At 36.3% G+C, this 27,034-nt stretch overlaps 3 protein-coding genes and 1 pseudogene across 3 annotated transcripts; 3 read left to right on the forward strand and 1 right to left on the reverse strand.

Moving 5' to 3' along the window:
- Positions 1-1,170: 1,170 nt before the first annotated feature.
- Positions 1,171-6,831, forward strand: LOC103502302 (DEK domain-containing chromatin-associated protein 1). Its single transcript, XM_008466182.3, has 11 exons — positions 1,171-2,123; positions 2,210-2,243; positions 3,316-3,395; positions 3,548-3,607; positions 3,768-3,878; positions 3,966-4,046; positions 4,124-4,198; positions 4,955-5,453; positions 6,009-6,106; positions 6,201-6,231; positions 6,335-6,831. The coding sequence occupies exons 1-11, from the start codon at positions 1,527-1,529 to the stop codon at positions 6,487-6,489; spliced, it is 1,821 nt and encodes a 606-aa protein (XP_008464404.2). The 5' UTR covers positions 1,171-1,526; the 3' UTR covers positions 6,490-6,831.
- Positions 6,832-9,364: 2,533 nt separating this feature from the next.
- On the forward strand, positions 9,365-11,387 carry LOC103502301 (omega-hydroxypalmitate O-feruloyl transferase). Its single transcript, XM_008466181.2, has 3 exons — positions 9,365-9,642; positions 9,800-10,245; positions 10,330-11,387. Exons 2-3 carry the CDS (start codon positions 9,805-9,807, stop codon positions 11,188-11,190), a joined length of 1,302 nt encoding a protein of 433 aa, XP_008464403.1. The 5' UTR covers positions 9,365-9,642; positions 9,800-9,804; the 3' UTR covers positions 11,191-11,387.
- A 1,178-nt stretch (positions 11,388-12,565) lies between these two features.
- LOC103502300 (protein MICRORCHIDIA 7) lies at positions 12,566-26,582 on the forward strand. Its single transcript, XM_008466180.3, has 20 exons — positions 12,566-13,158; positions 15,620-15,694; positions 15,818-15,852; positions 15,929-16,007; positions 17,875-17,967; positions 18,051-18,135; positions 18,524-18,599; positions 19,988-20,116; positions 20,878-20,976; positions 21,067-21,168; positions 21,445-21,615; positions 21,702-21,797; positions 23,597-23,648; positions 23,755-23,866; positions 23,946-24,019; positions 24,281-24,672; positions 25,360-25,454; positions 25,531-25,606; positions 25,898-26,020; positions 26,122-26,582. The coding sequence occupies exons 1-20, from the start codon at positions 12,717-12,719 to the stop codon at positions 26,179-26,181; spliced, it is 2,466 nt and encodes an 821-aa protein (XP_008464402.1). The 5' UTR covers positions 12,566-12,716; the 3' UTR covers positions 26,182-26,582.
- LOC107992070 (60S ribosomal protein L35a-1-like) lies at positions 18,845-19,498 on the reverse strand (annotated as a pseudogene).
- Positions 26,583-27,034: the final 452 nt, after the last annotated feature.

The raw sequence follows: 27,034 nt of genomic DNA on the forward strand, positions 1-27,034 counted from the left end.
CGTTATTTGTGCCTAATAATCATGTGATTTCTTACAAAGTAAAATGAAATGTGCCTCGTTGCCAAAAAATCATGTTGATGATAAACACATAGACAAAAAATATTTCGTTTGACCTTCACACATCTTTAACAGTAAATTTGTAATACGGGGAACCAATGTGATGTTTGCCACAAAACTTACGATACTTAAATCAACAGTCAATAAATGATCGAAGCATGAATAATTTTTTACATCAAGCAATATTTGTAACCTTCTATTTTACATGGGGGTTGGATGTATGGTTTCCTAAACCAAGGTAGGGTTTCTAGATGTTGATTTAGGTAAGTAACAAGAGTTGTGACCTCGAGCCACAAGAAAGTGGACCATAATGAGAATGAGATAGGCCTGCCTCAATTTTGACCTTCAAGGATGATCGAGCATCTCGTTTGGCTCAAAATTGCATCAACCTCAAGGTGAAGTTAAGGCACATTAGGAATGTTTGACCCAATTTCCTCAATTTTATTAGTATTTTTCTCATTTGCATCGTTTTTCACACTTACCCGACACTCATGTAACTGTTATTATTTCGATCTCACCCTAATGCTCCACTTTGTCAAGCTTGAAGGCCATTGGTTCAAAACATCCAACTACAACTTCAAATCCATATGCATAGTATTGGACGACCAATACATTCACACCTTTCAAGGTATCACGTACATAAATCTAATAGACATAAACCATCCAACTGAAGATTTATGGTTTAATCCGTAGGACTGTCTATCACCATTATTATTGTTACCTCTACAACGCTGTAATAACTCCAATTCGTTTTAACCATAGGTAGGAGGTAAAAAATAAAACAAAAAGAATCTCAATGAGAGAGAGAGGGAGAGAGGGAGAGAGGGAGAGAGGGAGAGATAAAATTAAAAAATAGAAAAGCAAGGAGTAGTAAAGAATTTAGAGTGAAGCAATAGGATATTTGGGAGAAAAAATAAGAATAAAATTAAAGAGTATAATAACTGATTGGTAAGAGGGAGATGCAGACGTGGGCAGCGCAGATATATATGGGATCATGCTAATCTCATGGAACCCATATTATTATTAATTTTAATTAATTTATTTTTTATTTAAAACAAAAAAAAAAAGAAAAAAGAAAAAAGAAAAATTGGGTCAGAGGAAGAGGAAGAGGAAGGTTGATTGGATTGCCGGGAAACGGAAGCTGAGGGATAAAAACCGAAAAGCAGGCGCAAGCCCGCTAACATTTTTAGTTTTGGCTTTCTAAAAATTTTGAAACCCCGCTTCTTCTCCCCGCCCTCACTCACATTCCTTATACTAAACCCAAAATTTCCCCCCGATCCCATCTCTGTTTCTCTTTCTACGCGCTTTCACTCCCCCCCCCCCCCTCCCACCCCCCTCTACTTCTTCCATTTCTCTTCTACTAAATTCCCTCTCTAGGGTTTCTCCCCCAATTCCCAATTCTCCCTCTCTTTACCCTCTTCTCTCCTCTCTTCCTACAATTCCGCCTTTCTGTCTCCTTTCCTACTTCTATGGCCTCCGTTAACATAGAAGACAAGAAAGCTGACGACGAAGCTCCTGTCCAAACACACCAAGACACTAAGAGTCAAGATACTTCCCAAGCCCAGATGTCGGGGAAAGAAGTGACTGTTGTACCTGATAAACAGGAAGGTTCTAGTGCAGACGGCGGTACTGATGAGGTAAATGGTGATGCTAAAGCCGACGACAAGAAAGCTGACCCGGAAATTAAAGAAGTAGGTGACGAACAGGGCACTGCTGCGAATGACGAAGTCGAGGAAACTAATTCTGACAACAAAGGGGAAGGTAGTGGAGATGAGGAAGCCGAAGGTGACAACGAGGTTGAAACTGAAGGCGAAGGTGAACGGGAAGAAAGCCAGGTACCGAAGAAGGGATCAAAGGTGGATGCAAAGAAGGATAAAAAGGTTTCTTCGAAATCAATAAAAAATTCTGTAGAGAAGAAAGGGAAAAAAGATTCTAGTTTGAAGGAGCCGGTCACGCCGACCATTGAGAGGCCAGCCAGGGAGAGAAAGACAGTTGAGCGGTATTCTGTGCCATCGCCAGGCAGGTTTGGAAGGTCTTCTGCAAGCAAAGCTCTCTCAATTGAAAAGGTATGCTGGTGGGTTCATTCTTCGTTATATGTTGCGTTTTCTTGGCTTTCCCTTCCACATTTTAAAAAGCGCCTCTCGTATCTCAGGGCCGTGGCACTACGCTCAAGGATATTCCAAATGGTAAGTCTTGATTTGTATGTAATATTTTCCATCAAAATTATGATAAACGTTCTTTGCTAATTAGTTATTGATGTGGGCTAGTCTTGTTGTAGCCAATAATTTTGCAAAAATGTTATTTTTAATGCTTTTCATGTGTTCTGTTCATCTGCCAGCACAATCAAGTGCAGACTGACATTTGCTAATATATTTAAGATTTTTTCTTACTTTGTTTTCGTTGTTGGTCCCGATGTATTTCTTGTTCGTCTTATTATTGGAGTGTCCTGTTTCTTGGGTTGAATTATGCATTTAACGTCAGCTCTGCAACGTGGCTCTTGCAATGGTTTCATAAAGTTGTTGCCCTCTTTCTCCAGTTTTTTTTTTTTTTTTTTTTTTTTTTTTTTAATCTTAGATTACTTGAAGTCTGATTTTCAACTGCAAACTGGAAAATTGTCTGCAGTTGTGGAAGTTCCTAGAAATTTTAAACTGTTATGCTAAGCCAAGCTCTGTCAATTTGTCAAATTCAATCAAAACATTGGTTAATCTATCAAGCATTTCATGCATCAAAAGATATAGTGTAGTTAGGCTGTTTTGTGAATGCAAAATTGGTCCAGTTGATTATAAAACAATAAAAATCCTGATAAATTATGTGTCCAAGGAGAAAATTGTTCACCACTGCCACTATTTCCTCATATTCCTCAAAGGTCAAAACTGATATTTTAATGACTTTGCTATATAGATGGACATCTGCTTCCTTAATGCTCGGTTGAACTAAATCGTCAGGTTTACTTGGAGTAAGAATTTAAGATGCATATTAAAATGAAATGTGTTGACTGTTTGTATTTGTGTGCTTTTATTGGTTCAAAGCATTTGTTTATTTTGTATGTTAAATTTTTAAAACGATGAGTGGTTCACCTAATATTTGTTTCCCTGTTTTACAAGTCTTGTCATGCCCGGGTCTTATCTTGTGAGAACCTGTCTTGCTTGGAGGGAGTTGTATAGTGATGTGAAGGACGTCAAAACTAATGCCGTCGTGAACCAATTTTAATTTTTCAACTATACCTTTTATTTTAGCTAACTGCGAAAACTATTTCAGTGGCATTCAAATTGTCAAAGAGAAAAGCTGACGACAATCTGCAACTACTTCATACAATTCTGTTTGGAAAGAAAGCAAAGGTGATGAAAATATTTTTGATTTTGGTGTGGCTAGTAGTTACTTTGTAGGGCCAATATTACATTAAATAACCATAATTATTCATATTATCTTCAATTTGTTGGCTGGCTTGTAGTAATCTTTTCATGTATATTGGAATGCCTATTTTATGCAGGCTCAAACCTTGAAAAGGAATATAAGCCAGTTTTCAGGTTATGTTTGGGTTGAGAATGAGGTATTTTCATTATCCAACTTTTTACTATCTTTATTACAAAAAAAGCCTTGAAATAATTACTTAACTTGTTACCACTCGTGACCTTAATTGAGAATGTAGTTTTGATTTCTAAGTTTGCAGCTGTTTATTATTTACTTTATGGCTCATATGTTCTTGGCAGGAAAAACAAAGGTCGAAGGTAAAGGAGAAGATTGAAAAGTGTGTCAAAGAAAAATTGGTGGATTTTTGTGACGTGCTAAATATCCCAATAAACAAAGCCAGTGTAAAGAAGGCAAGAATTTATGAGCCATTTATCTATAGCATGTGTTGTATTTATTTGTTCTGCCTCAAACTTACCTCTTCGGTCCTATGTCTTCAGGAGGAGCTCTCAGCAAAGTTATTAGAATTTTTGGAGTCACCGCATGCTACAACTGATGTTTTGCTGGCTGACAAGGAGCAGGTTCTATTCAATCAATTTTGTATCGAGTATCATCAATTGTTATACTGTTAAAATCTTGGCGTCTATCTGTATTTCAGAAAGTCAAAAAACGACGGAGGTCCAGTTCAGGCAAGGCAGTTGGTTCCGGAGAATCTGCAGAAGTGCCTGCTAAGGTAATCATTCTTTAGTATTTAGGGCATGCTTGGTGCTGGGAGTTTGTGGTCCCCCAACTTGAGAGACATCACTTTTACAACTTATTAATTCTTTATATTGTCCGTCTTATCAATCTTACACGACTTTTTATATTGTCCGTCATACGATTAAACAACTCTACTTTTTTCTCTAATGCCTTCTTAGCGGTTTTATCTAGACAATTGTAAAATGGAATAAAGGTAAAATGCATAATTAAATGGATAACTAGTATCAGCTGCCCTCATTGGTGAACAAAAGAATTAACATTGAGATATAATTCCTCAATGGTTTAGCACTATGACCAAAAAAGATGTCTGTATGTATTAAGATAAGAGGATTAAAGCTCTTCACCTTTTATGTTACTGGGTATGCCTACTAGATCGTTTCTTTGTTTTTCTTTTTTTAATTTATAAATATTATTATTATTATTTTTTAACTTTTAGTTTTGTGTCTGTATAAGAGAAACATAAAAGGTGATATATTAAAAAAGAAAAGTGAAAACCTAAGGCAGGAGACATGGAAGCTCCTACCCAAAAAGAAACTACTATAACAAGGAAATTCAATTCCTAATGATCACCGGAAGGCCTTAATCATAATTTACCAGATAAATATTTGTGGTTTGATCTTGTTTCTCATAAAAAAGGAAAATGAAAACCTTTGTGGTTTGATGTTCAAGGGCTACTAGTTTGTGTCTAACCTTTGTTTTTCTATTGTTAATATCTTTTGTTACCCTCTAGAAACAAAAATCTCAGCCTACAAAGAAGAGAAAACATACCTCGGATGTTGAGGAAGAAGAAGAGGATGATAAAGTTGAAGCCTCAAACGAAAAGGATGTTTCTCAAGATAAGGAAGATGACGACGATGATGCAACTGCCTCAAAAGAAGAAATCGATGAAAAGGATAAATCAGATGAGGATGAAAAGACACCAGAGAAAATGCCTAGTCCAAAGAAGCCATCTAAGAAGGCTGGAAAAGATTCTGGGTCTAAATCTGTTGAAAAATCTTCTTCTACAAAGAAAGTGGCTGTGAAATCTGCTAAAGAAGCTGCAAAATCAACTAAAAAATCATCTAGTTCGGCTTCAAAAAAGGATGCTGTCAAATCTGTTGCCTCACCATCAAAGCCAAAGGGCTCATCCAAAAAGCCAAAAGTCGAGGAAAAGAAGCCTGTAAAGGAAAAATCTTCAGGCAAGAAACAGACGAGCAAAGCCCCTGCAAAGATTTCGGTAGAAGAACAAGGTAAATGCCTACCTACCTACTAATTGTCTTTTCTTTTGCTGCCATTCGATTTTTGGTCTCTTTATTATTACTATTATTTTCTTTTTTGGGTTGGGGCTCCGGGTGCGACATCTTAATATTTAGTTTAGAACAAGATAATTTCCTCTCTTGGTAATTGTTTCGTATTTTAAGATTCTGGTTGGGTGATTAGAGTTATAAATTTTTTTGATGATTTTGAAAGCATTTGTGAATTTGAGCTCCTTATTCACTAGTGAAAGGCATAAATCCCATTGGATGTAATGCTTTAATTATAATATCTCTACGAGTCATCTGCAGAAGCTCAATGTGTCTTGTCAAAAGGATATAAATCATTTTCCAGCTACCTAGCAGGAATACACCACCAGACCCTGCTAGTTATAGATAAATACAGCCAAGAGTCTTTGTTTTCTGAGGATCATTTATCTTTATTCTTCTACACAATTGCCTGGACTTTTAGATTGCAGCAAGATTGTTTTGTTTGCTTTTCTGGAAAGGAAGTAGCTCTGGCTAATGATTGTTTTCTCTCTATAATACTAGGCAAGGGAAAGAGTAGCAAGAAAGCTAAGAAAGAACCCAGCAGAGAGGAGATGCATGAAGTTGTAGTTAATATTCTGAAGCAAGTTGATTTCAATACTGTAAGTACAAAAATTTGGTCTGATGGCATTAATTATGAATGGTAAGAAATTATGCTCTTGTTTTTCCTTATTTCTCTTTATCTGTTGCATGCAGGCAACTTTGTCCGACATTCTCAGGCAACTTGGTATGTATTGGTTTATTACATGGGCACATGCACACAATTTTTTGCATATTCATGAAGGAAATGGCCCGTTATCATGCTGACTTGAGACAACTCTTTGTAATAGGTACCCACTTTGGTGTGGATTTAATGCATAGGAAAGCAGAGGTGAAGGATATTATAACAGATGTGATAAATAACATGAGTGATGAAGAAGAGGAGGCTGATGATGATGGTGGTGATGATACGGACAAAGATGAGGATAAGGATGAGGATGCTTAACTTGTTTAATGTATCCTTACTTTTCTGTAGCCCTGGCAGAAGATCATTTTACACTTTCCTGAATGATCATCCCTTCATGATCTCCATCTGCAGTTTGATTGTTACAGTAAATGTTTAGATATCTCTGGCATGGTCTGTATAATGTACCATATAGATTTAACATTTTTGTATGGTAACTTGTTAGCCTAGTCCCATTTTTTCCCTTCCCCCGCAAACTAATTGTATTTTAGCCCCTCCCTAGACAAGTAGTTAGTTGATTACATCTTAATGGAACAAGGTTTAAAGTATTAGATTGCAAAGCTGATTATGATGAATTCCTCTATCTTGGTTGCGCTCGGTCAATCTTTAATGTGTATTCTTTCCTTTATAATAAGCAGGGTTGGAGATGGAATTTATTTTATGCTCTTAAACTCAATGTCACAACTCAGAAAACGTTATTTGGTCTAACTGGCACTGGCATTCACATTCTTACATACTGAGAAATTTTACTCAGACTTGCCAACGATTTATTATGGCGGGTTATAGGAGGTGCTAAATAATTTACTTCTATCCAGTGTAACTAATTCGGCTCAAAATTTTATAACTTGTTGAAATGTTTAATTTAAGATTTGTGACTTTTGTGGTGGCCACTGGCCGGCGCAGCTTGCTTGGTTGGTCCATAGCTATCCCCTTGCTGTGCGTCTCACCATCAGCTCACAGGAAACTCAGAGGACTGTACGGCAGAGGGGTGCAGTCTTTTGGAGGCTGAAGCAGACTACTTCATTGATTGGAACTGGTTTTTGACATCTCTGGCGCCTCCAACATACTTTGTTGCTCAGGTTTTCCAACAATTCCTTCCTTTTGTTGTAAAGTTAAGTCATAATTGTGATTTTATTTTTGGTTTTAATCAAAGTATACCTCGTATCACTTATATACATATCACACTCCTAATATTTAGAGATTGATTTTCTGGTGTACTATCATGACTACTTTTGTTTACTGCACTTGTATCCATGAGGATGGTTGTTAATCTTGCAATAATGTCTCAGGTGACTAAGCTTAAATGTGGTGAGTTCGTGGTGGTTGGGCTATGCGTGAACCACAGTGTCGTTGATGGGATTGTGGCTATGGACGGGTTTGTGCATTTGTGGGATGAAACTGCAAGGAGCTTGCCTTTTTACCATTTCTTGATAGGAACATTCTCTAAGCTCAAGACCCTGCCCTGATCAAGTTTCGACTGCTGAATTTGCTTTACAGGCTCTCTTGTTTAGCGAGAGAAGCTAAATGAATGCAAAACTAAAGTTTTGAAAGATTGAGTCTTTTTTTGAAGGGCCGTCGCCGCCGCCGCCGCACAGCAGTGTGATTGCGTCCTTATAAAAAAGCAAAGCTCCTGTTAGCAGTGGACGGAAGGACTAGATAAGAAGGTAAAGCTCCTCGTAGCTTTTCACGCAAGGGATTTTGGGTGGTGGGGGGGACAACCCTGTGTTTTCATTACCGGTGACCTTGCCGGAGAAGGATATAATTACTTTACTTTCTCATGGGGAAAGAAAGACATAAATGTTCTTTAGAACCTTACAACTTCTGCCATGTAAATCTTCCAACAGGCGATGCAAACAAATTTGAATCTTGAATGGAACTTGCGACATTATGCATTTGGTTTGGGTTACAGTACATTTTAGTGAGGATTTGAACTCACATCCTTGCTTTCTTGAAGTACAATTGATTTTTCTCTTGAAACAAGGGAACATTTCATTACTCATACATATCAAAAGCCTCTTCGGGTACATTATGACACACTTATTTCTATCACCCAAATAGCCCAAGCCCGGATGCAATGTTAGAGAAAATCGTCGGGAGAAAGCTTGGTTGAGGACCAAGAAAATGTGAAAATTTTCTCACATCAAAGTGATTTAGAAACATGCTTACAACAAAAAGAATATAGCACACCGAAAAGGAGCGTAACTATCGATTTTGAAATTAGAAACTTAATTTTTCCATCCTACATGTAAAAGAAGAAGAATGCCTCATACAAACTTCAGCGTTAAAGAATGTTATAAAGTTATAACCTTTCTATTTAATTAAGTCGTAAACATGCACTTATATAGTATGTAGTGAAGCTTTTGTTTAGTGTAGCTTTTAATTCAATTTTGTTCTATGTCTTTAAATAACTTCACTTTCATATATTTTTTGGATACCAATAAATTTATAATCATTTTTAGTTCAAAAATTTATTGGACACCTAGGAATTAATAAAAATTTTAACTAGCCATCATGGTTCAAGCCTTTAATTGTCTATATTTCTTTTTTTTTATACATAAACATAAAATGATGTAAAAATATAAAAAAAACTTTCTTCCACACTCTCAAATCAAGTTTAGGTACTCAATAGAGAGAAAAAAAGAAAGTACTAAAACGAACCACATTGCATTATAACCAACACCTACATGAAGCACGTTCCTCTAAAAATCTTGTACGAACAACATCTAATTAATCTATTAGTTTTAGTTTAACAAACACCAAAAAACTTACCAAATCTGAAAAAAAAAAAAAAAGAGAACTTCCAAATATATAAAGATATGAAAGAGTTTCAATGTGACCGAATGACTAAATAAACAATAAAAATATATATGCAATGCTCTTTAAGTACTTTTCATTAAACAAATGTTTTGAATTCCTAAATTTCAACAAAATAACAATTTGTTTGGAGTTCATATTAGACATAGTTTAATACATGATTGCACTCACCAGAAAGTTAAAAAAAATAAAAAATAAAGAAAGAAATGGTTAACAAAAATTAAAATAAGAATGTATAAATAAGTTTTATGGAGAAGAAAAGAAAATAGAAGGAAGCTTCATCCTCCAAGTAAACGCAAGAGAGTTGGAGGCCAACCCTCACCAAGAAAGTTGTAGAGCGGTGGCGATTTGGTTCCCTAACACATGAGATCCTCATATCAATTATCAACCCGACCCGACTTGGTCAACTTCCATGACACTTCAAAACAAAAATGCAGTGCACCACTCAAATTAGGCACAACTTCCAACCACCCTCACTCTCTCTCCCCCACCCTTCTATACTTCAACTTTATATATATACACACACACAATATCAACTCTCTCCCAATAATAGCACCTCCTACACAAGTATATCCTTCTTATAACTGCTTCTCATTTCAGGTAAAACCACGTGATTTAGTGTACTCTTTACTCATGTTTTTTCTATCTCCTTCTGCATTTGATTGCCATGATTGTTTTTCATTCATTTCCCATTCTTTCATTTCATCCATAATTCCAACTCCTTCGTTTTCTTTCTTTGTGTGTATTTGAATTTCAGGTCAGATGGCTGGCAGTGGCAAAAGGAGTTTTCAACTCGATGTTCAGCAGCACAAACCCATTCTCATCACTCCTGCAGAGGAAACACCCAAGGGTCTCTACTTCCTTTCAAACCTTGACCAAAATATTGCAGTCATTGTTCGTACCATCTACTCTTTTAAATCAGAGTCCAGAGGCAATGAAGATGCAGCCCAAGTCATTAAAGATGCTCTTTCCAAAGTGCTTGTCCATTACTATCCTCTTGCTGGCCGCCTCACCATCAGCTCTGATAAGAAACTCATTGTGGATTGTACGGCGGAGGGTGCTGTGTTTGTGGAGGCTGAAGCTGACTGTTCCATTGAAGACATTGGAGATATAACTAAGCCTGATCCTGACACTCTTGGCAAGCTTGTTTATGATATCCCTGGCGCTACCAACATACTTCAGATGCCACCTCTTGTTGCCCAGGTTTGACCTCTCCCTTGTGGATCATACTTATAATATTCAATTTCTTATCACAAAGGGCTAATTTAACTGTTTGTTAATTGACAGGTAACAAAGTTCAAATGCGGTGGATTTGTTGTGGGGTTGTGCATGAATCATTGTATGTTTGATGGGATTGGGGCAATGGAATTTGTGAATTCATGGGGTGAAACGGCAAGGGGGCTACCTTTGACTGTTCCGCCGTTTCTAGACAGAAGCATTCTCAAAGCAAGGGAGCCACCGGTGATTGAGTTTTCTCACGGTGAATTTGCTGAGATAGAAGATGTATCCAACACTTTTAAGCTTTATGGAGACGAGGAAATGCATTATCGGTCCTTCTGCTTTGAGCCGGAGAAGCTGAATAAGCTCAAACAGATGGCGTTGGAAGATGGGGTTTTGAAGAAATGTACAACGTTCGAAGCTCTGTCGGGATTTGTATGGAGGGCAAGAACAGAGGCTCTACGAATGAAACCCGATCAACAAACAAAGCTTCTCTTCGCCGTCGATGGGCGATCTAAGTTTCAGCCCACGATTCCGAAAGGGTACTCTGGAAACGCCATCGTTTTAACCAACTCGATATGCAGCGCCGGGGAGCTTCTGGAAAATCCGTTGTCGTATGGGGTGGGGCTGGTTCAGAAGGCGGTGGAGATGATCACGGACAGCTACATGAGGTCGGCCATCGATTTCTTCGAAACAACGAGATCTAGGCCTTCGCTGGCGGCGACACTGTTGATCACAACTTGGTCGAGGCTAGGATTCCACACGACGGACTTCGGGTGGGGGGAACCGGTGTTTTCAGGGCCGGTGGCATTGCCGGAAAAGGAAGTGATTCTATTTCTATCTCATGGGAAAGAAAGGAAGAGTATAAATGTGCTTTTGGGGCTTCCAGCTTCTGCCATGGAAATCTTCCAACAGGCCATGAAAATTTGAGGGAACAAAAACCTTTGATCTACTCTGTTTCCAAGCTCATTGCAGCAAAGATGAGGAAAAATTTCATCTTTATTATTATCATTCATCCCACAATGTGTTTACGTTCTCATCTTTCAATTTCATTTTTATTTTATATCATGTGATGTGATTATCCACATTTTTCTATTAATTAATACATTGTTCCATGTTTGTTAAAAGATGCAATATTTTATAAGTAATGATTTTAGATCTACTTGTCTTCATGCATGATGGATGCAGCACTTTTAATTATATATAGAGATTTGGTTTAAAGAGAAAAGCTTGTTACATAATTAATCAAAATCCCAATACTTGTAAAGTTAAATGGTATTAAAAGTTTACGTTAGTTTTGATATAAAGAAAGTTTATATGTGTGTATATATATATATATGTTAATGAACAAGGGTAAAGAAAGAAAGTGGAAGAGAAATATGGTGAAAATGACAAAGGTAACCCCCAGTACAAGAAATCTTTCCGCTTTGTCATCGTGGCCACGTCAAATAAAAAAGCACAATGTATCGGTTAACGTGGACTATGCGGCTTCGGCTTCCCACAAAAAAATAAAAATAAAAATAATAAAATGAAGCCGAAGCCGATATGGGCATCGGCATCAGCTCCGAATTTTTTTATTCATGTCCAAAATTACGATACCCTCCTCTGAAGACTCAAATTTTGCAAAAATGGGATCCTTTCGGGTTTCATTTTGAAAATAACTCTTTCCTTTTTTCTTTCATTGTTTTTAACCCTATATATGTTTATTAAATAGATTAGTTAGGGAGAATGCATATATATATATATATATCATATTGCATTCTTTTTTGTCTAAGTGTTTGTGGCTTTTTGAGGGATAGATCTTCATTTGAAAGACGTTAGAGGTGAACTTTTAATTTTTTCCAATGACCCGAACTTAAGAAGAGACATGAATCGGAAGGTACCACGTATACCAACAAAATGGTATCTCAATTATAAAAGTTCAAAAGTTAAATTGTTTTAGTTTAAATCAGTTCTATGTTACATGATTTTTCTAAAATTTCAAAGTTTAGCCAGACTTGTATTGATTTTTAGGTTTACGAAAACGTTAATTTGTAAACAGTGAACCTGGAGATAGGTTATTTGAACAATATACAATTAATAAAATAGAGTTATATGAATAGTAAGTAGACATTGAGGGGAAGGTGGTGTATTTGTGGGGTCTAAGCTAAGGTGCAATCTGAAAAAGAAAAAGAAAAAAAGTAAGTAATGGTAGACGTGCTACGTACGCACTACCAAACTAGTCGGTGATAAATGTTAGAGCTTAGGATATAAATGTATTTTCACGCCTCAAATTTATGACTCACAACAACAAAATCAATTTTCTTCATTATTCATTTTCCAATTTCCCTTCATTCGGCTGCACTTCACCGCCACCGTCGTTTCCCTCCGTCCCTCCAAAACTCATACCTCTCTCTCTCTCTCTCTCTCTCAGAGTGAAGGCATCGCCCTTTTTCTATCTTACACTGCACGCACCCATGGAAACTAGCGTTAAGCAGGAACTTATTGAACCTTTACCCCTGCAAGGAACGATCAACAATCACGAGCCATCAAATTTCTCTCCCACGTTTATTGAACTCAGTAGCGACAGTGAGTCGGATTCGGAAGATTCGGAGCAGGAAGTAGTCGACGGAGTTTTGGGAGTAGATACCAGAAGCGTTGTACTCCCAAACGACGTCGATGGAGGGCTTTCGAAGAAGAGGAGGCTGAACGAGTTGGAAGTTGTTAAACCTCTAGGTTTTCTCCCCCCCGCGTCGCTTGACGAAAAGCATTCCATGGCGGTTATTCTGCCCCCGTCGGCAGAGGCGGGCAATGGACAGGAGATGAGAACTTCGAATGCAAATGGTTCTGCCTGCAAACAGTTTTGGAAGGCGGGTGATTACGAAGGAGCTCCTTGCAGTAACTGGGACTCATCATCAGGTGTGTCTTAGTACCATGCGTTTCCACATTGAGTTCCGAGTGATGAAATTTGCCCAAAGTTTATGAATTTGGATGCTATTTCCATATGATTTCTCCCATTAGTCAGGAATTTCCATGACCGAATTTATTTGGTTTTATTTTTTTTTTCTGATAAGTTTATACTTCACAAAATTCCGAACTCTATGTCAAAGCATATGGCAAGAATTTTTTTCTTTTTTTCCAAAGGAAAGAAACAGGAAAAAAATTGCGTAATCCATTAAAATTGAGAAATATATTCAAAGACTAAAGAAACCTCCATTGAAAGAGAACTAAAATGTTCACATTGGTAAAGCTTAGACAAAGCGTGACTGTTCAGCTCTAAACCTAATGGAAATTCATCCCAAAAACTGAAATTCTAGTTATCTTGTTGAATTTTTAGATGTTGGTGATGGTGTTGTCTTTTTGGATCAATGGCTTGGTGGTGTTATCTTTCTGAATTGATAAACAATGATGCTACGCTCAATTGCTTATAGGATAGATAGAGCTCCCTGTCGTTATTGTTTTGAATTGATAGACAATGATGTTGCTAAAGGATAGATTTAGTCAAGAGATTTGGTTTTTGGTTCGATTTGGGGATGGGGAGATAGTGGGATTTGGTCTTTGGTTAGATTTCAAGTGTCTCTTGCTTTGTTTTCGAAGAGCTTTTGTAACTATTCCATAGGCAATATTTTACTGAGTTGGTCCTCTTTTTCCAATGGGGTTGTTTTGTTGGGCTGGTTTTTTTTTGTATGTCCTTGTATTCTTTCATTTTTTCTCGATGAAAGTTGTTTTCATAGAAAATAGGATAGATTTAGTTAAGAGATTAACTTGTAAGGGGGCAATCTGTAGATAGGTTTGAAAAGTTGGGAGAGGGGGATGGTCTTTCTGCATCTGACCTTTTGTGATTGCCGCCGAATTTTGTGTCAGGTGAGAAAAACAATAGAATTTCAGGGATTTGGGGAGATCTTGGGAGGAGATTTGGTTACTTGTTAGGTTCTTGTTCTCCTGGAATCCTACCAAGATTTTACAATAAACCATGTGATTTAAGGCTTTATGATGTATTGCACTATGAATTTTGATATTAAGACGTATTTTGTATTGGGATACAATGAGGGTGCTACGTTAAGGTTGTGTCAACCTAGTTGAGATAGCCTGATACACCCACTGACTCCTCGTTCTCCAATCTCTAAGATCTCTATGATAAATGTCTCATTATAACTTGAGCAATAGTCTCTTTTCATTACATCAGTGAAAAGTTTTGTTATCGTTTTAGAAACATTACCAAAGAATACATTATACGAGCCTTCATTTAAAGAGAACTCAAATATTCGTATTTGCTGGGTCCAAAGGAATAAGCTAGAAATTAAACTAATGTAATTAAATTAGCACCAACCGGGGTATATATGGATCCTGGTTTTACTTACTTCCTACAAAACTAACCAAAAAAGAATTTTGTCTTTGGATTCTGGCTACCTTAAATTTCTTTGTGGGAGATTATTTTCTATTTTTATCTAGGATTGTGATATTTATTTGGTGGATAAAATCTCTAAAACTTATATGATTGTTCATTCGAAAACTTTAAGAAAAATATAGCTTTTATTGAAGATTGTAGGGAAAAGAAAAGCTTTAAATAGTATTCGCGAGTCTCTTCCTTAAAAATTAGAGGTTCTTAAATTTTTAGTTTTGCTATTATTATTATTTAATATATACTTTTTAGTAGGAATTTAGACTCAAGGCACATGCTTCATGAAAGGAGCCTTGATTCTTTGAGGTGAGGTGCTAAAGCTGTGTCATTGGCCTAGGCGCGTCCTGTAATGGGCTTTTTAGAACACCGTTGTAACTATGAAGCATAGACACTCCGTTTTAGGAGAGTATCCGTGTCATACACGTTCCAAACACGTGTTCGACGCGCAAATTTCTGTGTCCTATTTTCATTGGTTTATTTTTAGTTTTAGAAATGTGGAGAATTGCCTGGGCCACTTCCTAGACACACTTGGGAAATGTTTCTAAATGAAAATTGTCCAAACTTTTATGTTGGACCCAAATTTAAATCCCAAACCAATTATATGTTAATCCAAGAAGAAAAAGGAAAGTTCATTTTTACAAACAAAGATTAAAGAAACACAAACTTAAACTCTGCAAATCTGTTTCTTTGTCCATTCATCATTGTTTATCCTGCATGTTTTATTCACCATTATATTTATAGAATTTACTGTTAAATAAATTAAAAAAAGAAATAAAAGAGAAGAGAGTAGTAGGTCCATTCCTTATTTCCTTCCCCTAATAGCATAAAGGGATGTTAGTCTAATATGGCACGAGGTGTTAGCTGTTGCAAAAGTTCCTTGACAACTTAATCTATCTCCCAATTTTCTGGGGGTAATTAACTTGGATTGTTTTTCTCTCATGCTTAACCTACATTATATCCTTCTCTAAATATTTGTAGGTGGCATGGACCATGTTCGGGTTCATCCTAAGTTTCTACATTCTAATGCGACCAGTCATAAGTGGGCTCTTGGAGGTAAGAATGACTGATGCAGAAATGGTTTCTTACAGTCTCCCGTGATTATATTTTGATACAGTGTGCAGTGATTTTCCATTGACGTTTTACGTGGATTTTAATATGTTTGATTTATACATGCAGCGTTTGCCGAGTTATTGGACAACTCGTTAGATGAGGTACCTCATTTGTCCTTCTCATTGCTTTTCATACAAAATCATTTCTGCTGACATTTTCCCCATCTTTTGATGGAAGGTTTCGAGTGGAGCTACTCATGTTAATATAGACATGCTTGTGAATAAGAAAGACAGAACCAAAATGTTATTAATTGAAGGTATTTAGTTTGATTGCAGGATTTTTTTTTTAATTTGAATTTTTGAATCATTAATGGTTCCTCGTTAAAAAGAAAATATAGGGTAACAATTCCAGTAGTCTTAGTCAGGCCTACCTTTTGTTATTGTTCTCCTTCATTTGTCTATTGGTAGTGGGGGAAGAAAAGCACTTGAACTGTGTGTACAATGGCAGAAAAAATTCCAACGCCAACAAGAAAGTATAGAAAAGTGGAAGACCGACTCTTTTTCCAACAATAGTTTTTTCTCTTTTTTCCGTAGTTAGGTTTGGCTTGGATGTCAAATGTAGATTGATTGTTTTGGGAACTTGTTGTTTTTTGCTTTTTGTTTTTTGTTATCTATTTTTCTCTCTCTTCATTATCAAGAGAAGGACTATAGAATGAAGGGGAGTTCCCCTTTTTGTGGGCTTGGTTCTTTTTGCCCATGTATTATTTCATTTCTTTTTCAATGAAAGTTGTTTTCATCGAAAAATGTTATAGTTTCTTGAAAATGTTGATAAGGGACCTGATTGGAGATGAAGGCATTCTTGTTACTGTAGGCATTTGGCTCAATGCGCCAAACATGCATTTTGGTCTCCCCCTCCATAGAAACCCAAAGACATTGTCCTTTTGGCAGCCTGTTCTTGAAAAGGTGGAGGAGAAGACTTCTAAAGTGGAGGCACACATTCATATCTAAAGGTGGTTGATTAACTATTATCAACTCAGCATTGTTATGCTTGCCTATCCGTTAGATGTCACTCTTCTCTATGCCTTCCATAGTGGCTCAAGTTGTACAGAAATTTGTTATCGGTTCTTTTTTCATGACACTTCCGTGATTTGACCGACTCTTCTCCCTTAGGTGAGTTAGTCTTTTTGATGCTTTGAAGGACTAAGATCCCTAAAAAAGTGAGATTTTTTACTTCGCAAGCTTTACATGGACATGCCAACTCAATGGATCAACGTTTGTGGAAGTTACCCTTGTTAGTTGGCCTGGGAGGCAGAGAGACATGGACCATACTGTTTGGCGTTTTGAGTTTGCTAATTCTATTTGAAACTATTTGTTTTGTACATTTGACTCATGCATGGTCGACACAAGGATACTAGGTTGTGGAGTTCCTTCTCCATCTGCCTCTTTTAAAGAAGGGTAACTTTTTTTGGCATGCTGAGGTGTGTTTGATCTTATAGGTTAGTAAGGGGTGTGGAATAGTTGGGTGTCTGGATGAATGAAAAAAGATTCTAGTGAAGTTTGGTCCCTTGTTTATTTTCACGTCTCTTTTTGGGTTCCAATTTTGAAGACCTTTTGTAATTAATCTTAGGCATTTATATTGCATGGTTGAAGACCCATTATGTTGATGTAGTCCCCTTTTTTGTAGTCTTGTTTTTTTTTATGTCCTTGTATTCTTCGTGAGGTAGTCCCCTGTATTCTTTGATAAGCGTACTGTCTTGGTGGTGAGTGGAACCTTCATCATCAGGCAACAACCAATAGTTTTGTACAAGTGAGAAGACATTCAGAAGTTTCCAAGCCCAATATGTTGTTCTAGTGACACCGTCCTGCGTACATCTGGGGATTCTTCTTGTATTTATGTAATATGTTGTGGTGTGTTTTCATGGAGACCTTTGTGTCTTCACATTGTGGCTTATGCCAGCCTTTCCCAATTGGGAGTGCTTTTTGTTCTTCTGGGCTGTGAAATGATCTCATTTCCCCTCTCTGCGTCCTGTGGTAAATTGGTTGTGAAAATTTAATTTTTGTTGTCCTTGTGTGGGGAGGGAAGGAATGGCTTATAGAAACATCACTTTATGTGTAAATTTATGTTGCCATGTTATTCTTATTTGGGTTTATATTGAAGATTATATGTATTCGAATGCATTGCAGATAATGGTGGTGGGATGAGCCCAGACAAAATGCGTCACTGCATGTCATTGGGTTATTCAGAAAAAACCAAATTAGCAGACACTATTGGGCAATGTATGTGCCTCTATAAATTATAGGTCTCATCTTGTAGTTTCTAATATCTCTTTTGACAGCATTTTTATTTCATATCTTGACAGATGGTAATGGTTTTAAGACTAGCACCATGAGACTTGGAGCAGATGTAATTGTATTCTCACGTTGTTGTGGACAATATGGGAAAAGGTCTGCTTTGTTCATTTGTTTATTTCATTGTAGGGAAGCAAATTAATTTAATATCCTTGGAGGTTGTATCAATTATAATCTCAATTATCGGTTAGTCTCTGCATTTAAAGAAGTATTATGCTTGTTTGAAAATTATTCGTTAATGGTTTTAAAATAGAATCCTAGTAAAGCACTTGTGATTAAGCGATGCAACTCTCAAAGCTTAGGAGTACAAATTTGTTATATTATTTTTAACATTTAATATATTTTTTATTCTCCATTTTCTTTTACTTTATCTATAGGGGAGGTGGTTATGGTAAAATATGTCTGAGTTTGAAACAAATCGACCATTTGTTCAACTTTTTCTTACCAAATCTTGTACAATTTACTAATCAAACTCTCTGGGCAGTGGCACACAGAGCATTGGATTACTATCCTATACATTTTTGAGAAGCACCGGAAAGGAAGATATCGTAGTTCCAATGGTAAGGACATTAATATGTTTTTATTTTATTTAGTAACCTCCATTTCAGTTAATTATGTCATATAGCTATGTCTATGTCCGGATGTGCATATTTATGTTTCTATAAATTATGAGGGCGGAAAGGATGGAGAATCTGATCTTCTATTTAAATTCTGTTTTAACTACTCTGGTGTTAAACATTACCTAAACAGCAAAAAATGACTCAGTTCAGAAGCATAAAATGCTTCTATCTTAGCTCACAAAATATAATAAAAACATAAATTCCTTCATATAGCAAACACTTGTTTCAATCCGGTTCTTCAGGCTTAAATGTTGCTGGGGTACATAAATATAAATACTCTGACCCTGTCACCCATGGACTTTGGTGGGAGATTAGGCTTGAACTTCGCTCTAACGATGCCACTGATACCATGAGGTCTTGCTACTTTGCCCCAAATGCAACGATAATAGCATCCATTCTTCTTCACTTTAGCCTTGTATATATATGCCACTCATTTCCCTTGGTACCAAGAAACCTCATCCTTAGAATTAACACCCTCAATCTGGAGTAAAGAAGTGTTTGGGTACAGGTTCGACTTCGACCTCTTGTAGCCGAAAATTGTTCCCCTGGTGTAGAGTCTGACTCTCTCTCCCTGCCTTCCCTTCACCATCTTCAGCGGTTTTTTGCTTCAGCTATGGAGTGTTTGATGGCGGATGAGCTGATATTCTATTTAAAGAAATCTTAAATAAATGGAATCCTATTGATTGTATGTCTATCCCTCTGAAATTTACTGCATAGGGGTTGATTTGGAAATGCTTCATTTTTTCCCCTGTTTGGATGTTTATATTAATGACCTGTGTTCTTCTTTTAGTGGGAAACAGTAACAATTTCATTGATATAATGGAATTACAAAAAAGGGACCTACAACATGAATTACAAAAGCTCTTCCATTGAGCAATGAGTGAACTTAGATCATATCATACGTACTAAATGGGGCAAATTTGTTTTTTGTAAAGGAAACAAGTGTTTTCATTGATAAAATAAAAAAGAATGATGAGAGGCTAAAGCTCAAAATACAATGGAATAATATGAAACAAAAAATAGCGATTACAAACAGAATGGCCAAAAACACCCAATAAGAGAAGACAAAATGGGGGAACTATTTTATTTTCTTCAAGGTAACTTGCTGTTATTGTAGTTAATAACTGTAATCTCCTTCAAATTTTAGCTGCCAAATAAGTACTAATTTTTTTTGGAGGCGTCTTCCTCTATTAAAGTGGCCATTGTTTGTCATCTTCCTTTTATTTATTAAATTAGTTATCTGTTATATTTTGTGCCATGTAAAAGAGGTTATGTATTTTGAGGTTTGTGCTCCTGCTAATAGCTTGCTACTTGAATTGTAATACAAGCTTGACTATGAAAGGAAGGGAGGTGAATGGGTCAAAATAGTGCGATCTTCTCTTAGTGATTGGAACAAAAATGTGGAAACAGTTGCTCAGTGGTCTCCGTTTGCCAATGAAGCTGAGCTTCTTCGACAGGTGATGCTTTATTGTTCATTTGGGACAAGGTCATTGTATCTGTTAAAGGAAATTAAGGTCTATTGGGTTTATTCCTATTTAATATTTTCCATATTTGTACTTTTCCTTTATTAGTATTTTGGTCTCTATTTATTCATCAATGTACTAGGTTATTATGTACACTTTGATTTTTTCAGTATATTATATAACACTGTCATGGTATCAGAGCATTAGGTTTTAGGTTTTATCTCATTGAACCCTAGCTGCCACAACCTTGTTTGACCTCTGCCTCTGTCGATTTGACTTGCCATCGACGGTTATCGACGAAGGCAGACCCATGTGTAGATCCGACCTCTCATTAGCCTCTGTTCAAATTGTACGCCTAGACCACCCTAGATCCATCTTTGGTGCCCACCTTCTCCATCGGACCAAATCGATATATTATATAAAATTATCAGTATCCATTTTATATTTTTCATTTTCTTAGTAGCTTCTTCATCAAGCAAAGTGAATTCTTGCATGGAGTGGTATTTGTTTGAAGATTTTTCCTGTTCATTGTGGTCATTTTCTCTCAGTGGAAGATGAGTTAAGCTTCATTTCTGCATAATGTGGGAGAATTTTCTTGTGGTAATGGATTTAAAATGCTTCCCTACAAACCAAGGGATTTATAAAGACTTAATATGCGATAAATGATGAAAAAGTTGCTTGGCGTAGAAGGCTAGTATTAAGTTTAACGTCGTGCTTCTGAGTTAACTGATTATGTTGCTTGGCATGCTTTTCAGTTTTACCTGATGAAAGATCATGGGACTCGCATTATAATATATAACCTCTGGGAAGATGACCAGGGACAGTTGGAACTGGATTTTGATACGGACCCACATGTATATACTACGTCTATATGATAATTTTTTTCTATTACCATATACTGTTTTGCTAGTTTCTTCACACTTATAGTAACCAAATTTTGATAGGACATCCAAATCAGAGGCGTCAACAGAGATGAGAAAAGTATACAAATGGCAAAAAAATTTCCCAACTCTAGGCACTTCTTGACTTATCGGCATTCCTTGAGGGTAATGCTTTATCTGATTAACAATCAGATGTTCTGTTAACTTGGCTTGAATCTGTGTTGTTCGAACTTCTATTTTTCTGCAACATTCTCTAGTAGTCTTCACTAATCTGAAATCAGGGAATTTAAAATGATGCATTTGGAGTTCATCTTTTAAAGGAGAAGAGAAGACATTGAAAATATAAATGTTTGAACTCTGTATTATTCGAAGCTAATACCGCAGAGCATTATTTTTTGTACTTGCTGAGATTAACTAAATATGTTCATTTTAAATCTTCAGAGTTATGCTTCGATTCTTTATTTGAGGCTCCCTCCTGGCTTTCGCATCATTCTTCGTGGGAGAGATGTAGAACACCACAATATAGTGAATGATATGATGATGTCTCAAGAGGTCACTTACAGACCTCAGCCAGGTGCTGATGGGGCCGGGACTGTTGGCAAAGATACAAATGTAATACTCGTGATGATGTTTCCTTTTTTGAGCGTTCATGTTTGCTATGCTCAATGACGCTAACTGCTTGCAGATGTTGTTATCAGATGGTTGCTGTTGTGACCATTGGGTTTGTGAAGGATGCAAAGCATCATATAGATGTCCAAGGATTCAATGTTTATCATAAGAATCGTCTCATAAAGGTATTTATATCTATATCAAAAGTGGGGGGAAACCCTCTCTCTCCATTTTTCTATTTTTATGTTTTACTTCGTTTAAATTGCTTTTATTATTATTTAGATTCATAAATTAAATAATTATTAATATTTTCTTAAAAATCCCGTTTTACTGTTTTTTATTTATTCATTTATATATATATATATATATATATATATATATTATATTGTTTAGACCTTTCTTGAACAGGGTCTGTTTTGTAGACTGTTCGACTATTCATTGATGTTGTTACTTTTGTTTGTTTCATTTAGTTTTAGGTTGGAATAAAATTAATATGGTTGTCGTAGAACTTCGGTGATAAACTTTATATTTGTGATCTGTACTTTTGACTTTTGTATTTTTCATATTTCTATCCTTCATTTGAAAAAGAACCAAAACATCATCTTTTCTAAAACTAAACATTGTAATTTTAATAGATATAATTAAATTTTAAACTATTTAATTTTTCACGGGAATATCCATGATTATACAAACATGCCAGTTTTTCAATAAAGAATTAATAATTGTGATACCGCAAGTAAATTCCGTTACCTATTTATTTTATGAATTTAAAGAATATGGTATCTTTTTAGCAGAAAGGAAACCATATTTTTGGTCCTTGAGGTTCTAGTTTGATGTGTATTTGAGACCCTATAGTTTCAAAAGGAACACTTTTAGACTCCAAAGTGTTTGATAAATAGTTTTAAATGGTCCTTGAACTCATTTGACCGTTAGTTATCTAAACCCTAAACTTTCTTATTAGACTACGGTGATGTGGAAGTTTTGAATAGGATGTTAAAAATGTATTAATATTTTATTGATGTTTAATGATTGGACTAAGCTGAGGTGGATCTTTCCCCTCTTTCTTTTCATTCTTTCTCGCCTTTCTCCAACTCTGGCAAGACACCACTGGAAATTAATTTCCCTTCTTCCTCCAATATGTGTACTTGATCCAAACACAAGCTTACATGTATACCCTTTTCCCCCATCCCACCATGCTACTTTCTAAGCTCGTTTGGAAATTATCCTTTCACCCATTTTCCGTTTGAAACCCTCTCTTCTTCTCTGAATACTCTTTTCCATGAAGGTTCGGTTCTTTGTTTGGCAAGTCTTGCTTGGTTGGGTGAACACCTCGGTGGTATTTTGGTAGGTTGTTTTTATTATGTCCTTGTATTCTTTCATTCTTTCTCAATGAGAGTTTTGTTTTTCTCAAGAAAGAACTATCTTTTAAACTTCAAAGAATGAAGTTTTTCTTTTGGAACTTCAGAGATCAAATAGACATAAGGTGAAACTTTTGAATCAAAAACATATTTTTAAATAATTGTTTTTATTCTTTTATGTTATTTATTTGTTAATATTTAAAAAATGGCTTCATGTAAACGATTTCTTTTGTCCTGTGTTATATGGTTATTAATGATCTCAGTTGCAATGTGCAAATTGTTCTTCGACTTAATTTTTTTATCTTAAATTTTAAGAGGGAAGCATGCTCTCGTTTCTTTAATAATGATAGGTATTTGGAAACTTAAAAGTAAGAGATAAAATTGAGTCTTTATTAATTAATTTAAGAATGGTCTTAGGTATCATTATCTTCTCCCTTTTTTCTTAGTTGATGAAACTTTTTTGTCGGCAATCCTTTGCTTTCAATTTTGCACACTATGCCATTGCTTCCCCTGCGAAATTTGGTTTTTGTAAAAGGGACAATTGAAATGTGAGAAGCTTTTTCCTCCATGTAAAATATGAATTAAGCTATTACTGTTTGTGATAAAAGATTATTATTATTTGCCAGCCATTTTGGAGGCTTTGGAATGCTTCGGGAAGTGATGGTCGTGGAGTTATAGGTGCTGTTTTGTTTTATATATTTATTTATTAATTTACTTATCAATAGAAGATCTAATAAAATGTTAAACAATCCAAGTTCTGATAGGCTCGCTTATGATACTGCAGGTGTTTTAGAAGCAAATTTTGTTGAACCTGCCCACGATAAGCAGGGGTTTGAGCGAACAACTGTTCTTGCCAGACTTGAAGCACGGTTGATACAGATGCAGAAAACTTACTGGTCTGTTACTATTTTTGATGATAAGGTGGTGTCTATCTCATCTGTTATCCACTACTGAACCTGTCATTTCGTTCTTTAGGGGTTCCTACTGTCACAAGATTGGCTATGCTCCGAGACGAATTGATAAACCTAACAGTCGGACTCCAGATAGAGGTACTGGCGTTTTACATTTGAGCCTCTCTTTTCTTTCTTTCCTATTTCCCCCCCAAGAAAACTTCCATTTGAGCTTTCCTCTAAAACAACCTCAAATAATTATTTGGGAAAGGATCGATTTCTTTGAAACCCAATTATTTATCCATTTCTTTTCCATCAATGCGAAGTGTTGCATTCTAAATGTTATCATGTAGTGTAGTCCCTCCCAAGTCAATTCCACTTTTCTTCTAACATGTTCAGTTGTTTACCTTACTTTTCCAGAAAGTTCCCCGGATGATTATTCTTCACAGCTTCTGCATCAATCAAAAAGGAAGAGTACTTCATTAAGTGGGAAGAAACCCGACAAAGTCTATTTAGGAAAAGAAACAGAGAAGTTCCAGAAAACAAAGGACTTCAGATATGGGAATATGCATTCAAGTAAAGACAAAAACAGCAGTATGACCCCTGACTCTGAGAAATTGAGGACAAGACCATCTTCTTCTGAGCCACCTTCGCCTTCTGGACTAGAAGTTAGGGTTGACAACCATCATGGTGGACAAGCAAACGGTATTGGCAATGAGACATTTCATGGTAATGATGTTTCAATGAGAATGAAGGCGTCTTCAAATGGAGGTGTCAGTCAAGCTCAGCAAGGGGGATTGGCTAAACCGAAGGTACATTATATATAATTTTATTTTTCATAACCAAGGGTAAGCAAGTGAGGTCTTAATTGGCTGACGAATTTTCATTTTTGTTCCCACACACGTTCCTCAGTTCCTCATAAGGTTGAATGTGTGTTAAAAGTTAGATAGCTTAGATTACAGGTGTTAAATTGGATGCACCAAATTAAAGTTTCGTGTGTTTATGCTTGGCTGGCTGTTTTTGTCCCTGCTTTGGGTAAGGGGAATGTCAATCAAATGCAGGTGTATAAGTTAATTATGTTTGCTATAGAGTGTATTTGGTGTATTTGGTGTAACTTTTCTGTATTTAGTGTATTTGTTTTAACTTTTCAAGTGTCTGATTTTGGAAACAAGTCATTTCAGAAAAAACCGAAGTATTTCGCAACCATTTCAAATAGCTTTTGACACACTTTCAGAGTTCATTTTAAATCGTTTTTATCAAAAGCTGAAAAAACTAAAGTATAGCTCAGTGGTTGAGAAAACGGAAGTATTTCGCAACCATTTCAAATAGCTTTTGACACACTTTCAAAGTTTATTTTAAGCCGGCTTTTTTGAATTTGACTGCAAAAGAGTTAAAATAAAATGACTTTTTTGAAAAAACATTTGTTTGTCTCTAACCGTCCGAAGTTTCCATATAAACTTGAAACAACATTGATTAACGTTTGCATCCCTCTCTGGCAGGGGGGAGACACAAACGATAGTGAGCGTTCCCCTTCAAGTTCTGATCTTCAAATGCTACAGCAGTTGAAGGAAGAAAATGAAGAACTGAAGGAGAGGTGTGTTCTGGTTACAGTAATTGAGCATTGTCTGTACGCCATGGAATCTAATGCTTCATTTCTGTCCCTTTTGTAGATTAAAGAGAAAGGAAGCTGATCATGAAAAATTACAAGATGAAAGAGAGAGGAGGTGTAAATCACTTGAGTCTCAGGTGTGCATCTTATTGTATGTTATTTTATTGAGCGAGTTCTGCTGAAGAAAATGGGGAATGCTTTTATGTGATGAATTTATTAATTAAACTGCACGTAGTCATGGGTAAGATTTCGTAAAGAGGTTTATATAATGCTTTAGTAGATGTAGATTGCAGATTGTACGTCTGTGGAGAATAATAAACTGTGGGTTCTCGTGTCTGCAAATAGAACAATGAGGGAGATTGATCTTAGTATACAATAGGAGTTTACGAATTGTAAAAGATGTAACATTCTTGATATTTGTGATCCAGCTTAAAGCTGCAGAGCTTAAAATCGAGGAATTGAACAAAGAACAAGAGAGCCTAATAGATATTTTCTCTGAGGAGAGAGATCGAAGAGAAACCGAGGAGCGTAATCTGCGGAAGAAGCTTCAGGTGAGGCTACCTCCAATCTAGTCGGCTACTTTTCTTTGCTCGTCTTCTTTTCACGTACAATACAATTGTGTGTTTCTCTCTCTGCCTCTGGGCATCCACAGGAAGCATCTAACACTATCCAAGAACTGCTGGACAAGATCAAAATTCTAGAAAAAAGGTAGGAGACTTCCTGTGGATAATTGATGGTGTGTGGCAGCAATGAACATTCTTTTGGTGGCAAGTGGCACCTTCCTCGTCAAGCGTAGAATTTTTCAAGTTGGCCATACTATGGTGTCCCTCGCCGCATTTTGCCAAGCTATAGGCCGTTCTAACGTGTTCTTTATTATTATTATTATATATTTTTTTTGTGGGTGGGGCGCATTGTATATTTTGGCATTCTTTCGTTGAAAATGACCATAGGGCATAGAGTAGTTTAGGATAAAATTTGAATGCCGAAGATGGTGTTCTTGCAGGGTAATAAGTGTCAAAACTCCACAAAGGTTTCTGTAAATTGAGCGGAATGTGATCAACGAAATGCTTATTCCTGCAACCAATATGTTTACATTACATTGTGGTTTGGCTTCTTGCATGTGTCTTCATTCATAAACTCTTATACATAACTGAATTTCAGAAATGATAGAAAACAGCATTACGACTCTATTAAAATGAGAGGTCTTCCGTGGCATCCACCGCAACCATAGAACAAGAATCCTAAACAAATACGTGTTTTGCCCGACCATAGCTTGGCGTACCAACCTTCCACGCGTAGTTCTACAATTAAACTCATCAAAGTTGGACTCTGGGCTTAAAATTATGGCCTTATTGTATAAACTTTTAGATATTTCCAAGTTTCAAAATCTTGCATGCTTTATAAGCAAGGACGTTTGCGAGTTGAGTTTCTATTTTTAAACCTAACTTTTACTGATATTGACTGAATAGTAAAAAAACTGAACCAAAGACACAAATTCAATTAAAGGGGGCATAAGAGGCTAAGAGCGAAGAAGAAAATCTTGAGTAGGTTAGAAGTTAGGCATC

This window comes from Cucumis melo, chromosome 2, assembly GCF_025177605.1.
Source record: "Cucumis melo cultivar AY chromosome 2, USDA_Cmelo_AY_1.0, whole genome shotgun sequence".
Lineage (NCBI taxonomy): Eukaryota > Viridiplantae > Streptophyta > Magnoliopsida > Cucurbitales > Cucurbitaceae > Cucumis > Cucumis melo.

Coding starts and splice junctions, on each gene's coding strand:
- LOC103502300 (XM_008466180.3), top strand. CDS start 12,717: ATGGAAACTAGCGTTAAGCAGGAACTTATTGAACCTTTACCCCTGCAA. Junction 18,600..19,987: donor AAGATATCGTAGTTCCAATG/GTAAGGACATTA, acceptor TTGTAATACAAG/CTTGACTATGAAAGGAAGGG. Junction 24,673..25,359: donor GGGGATTGGCTAAACCGAAG/GTACATTATATA, acceptor CCTCTCTGGCAG/GGGGGAGACACAAACGATAG.
- LOC103502301 (XM_008466181.2), top strand. CDS start 9,805: ATGGCTGGCAGTGGCAAAAGGAGTTTTCAACTCGATGTTCAGCAGCAC. Junction 10,246..10,329: donor TGCCACCTCTTGTTGCCCAG/GTTTGACCTCTC, acceptor GTTAATTGACAG/GTAACAAAGTTCAAATGCGG.
- LOC103502302 (XM_008466182.3), top strand. CDS start 1,527: ATGGCCTCCGTTAACATAGAAGACAAGAAAGCTGACGACGAAGCTCCT. Junction 2,124..2,209: donor AAGCTCTCTCAATTGAAAAG/GTATGCTGGTGG, acceptor CTCGTATCTCAG/GGCCGTGGCACTACGCTCAA. Junction 4,047..4,123: donor TGCTGGCTGACAAGGAGCAG/GTTCTATTCAAT, acceptor TCTGTATTTCAG/AAAGTCAAAAAACGACGGAG.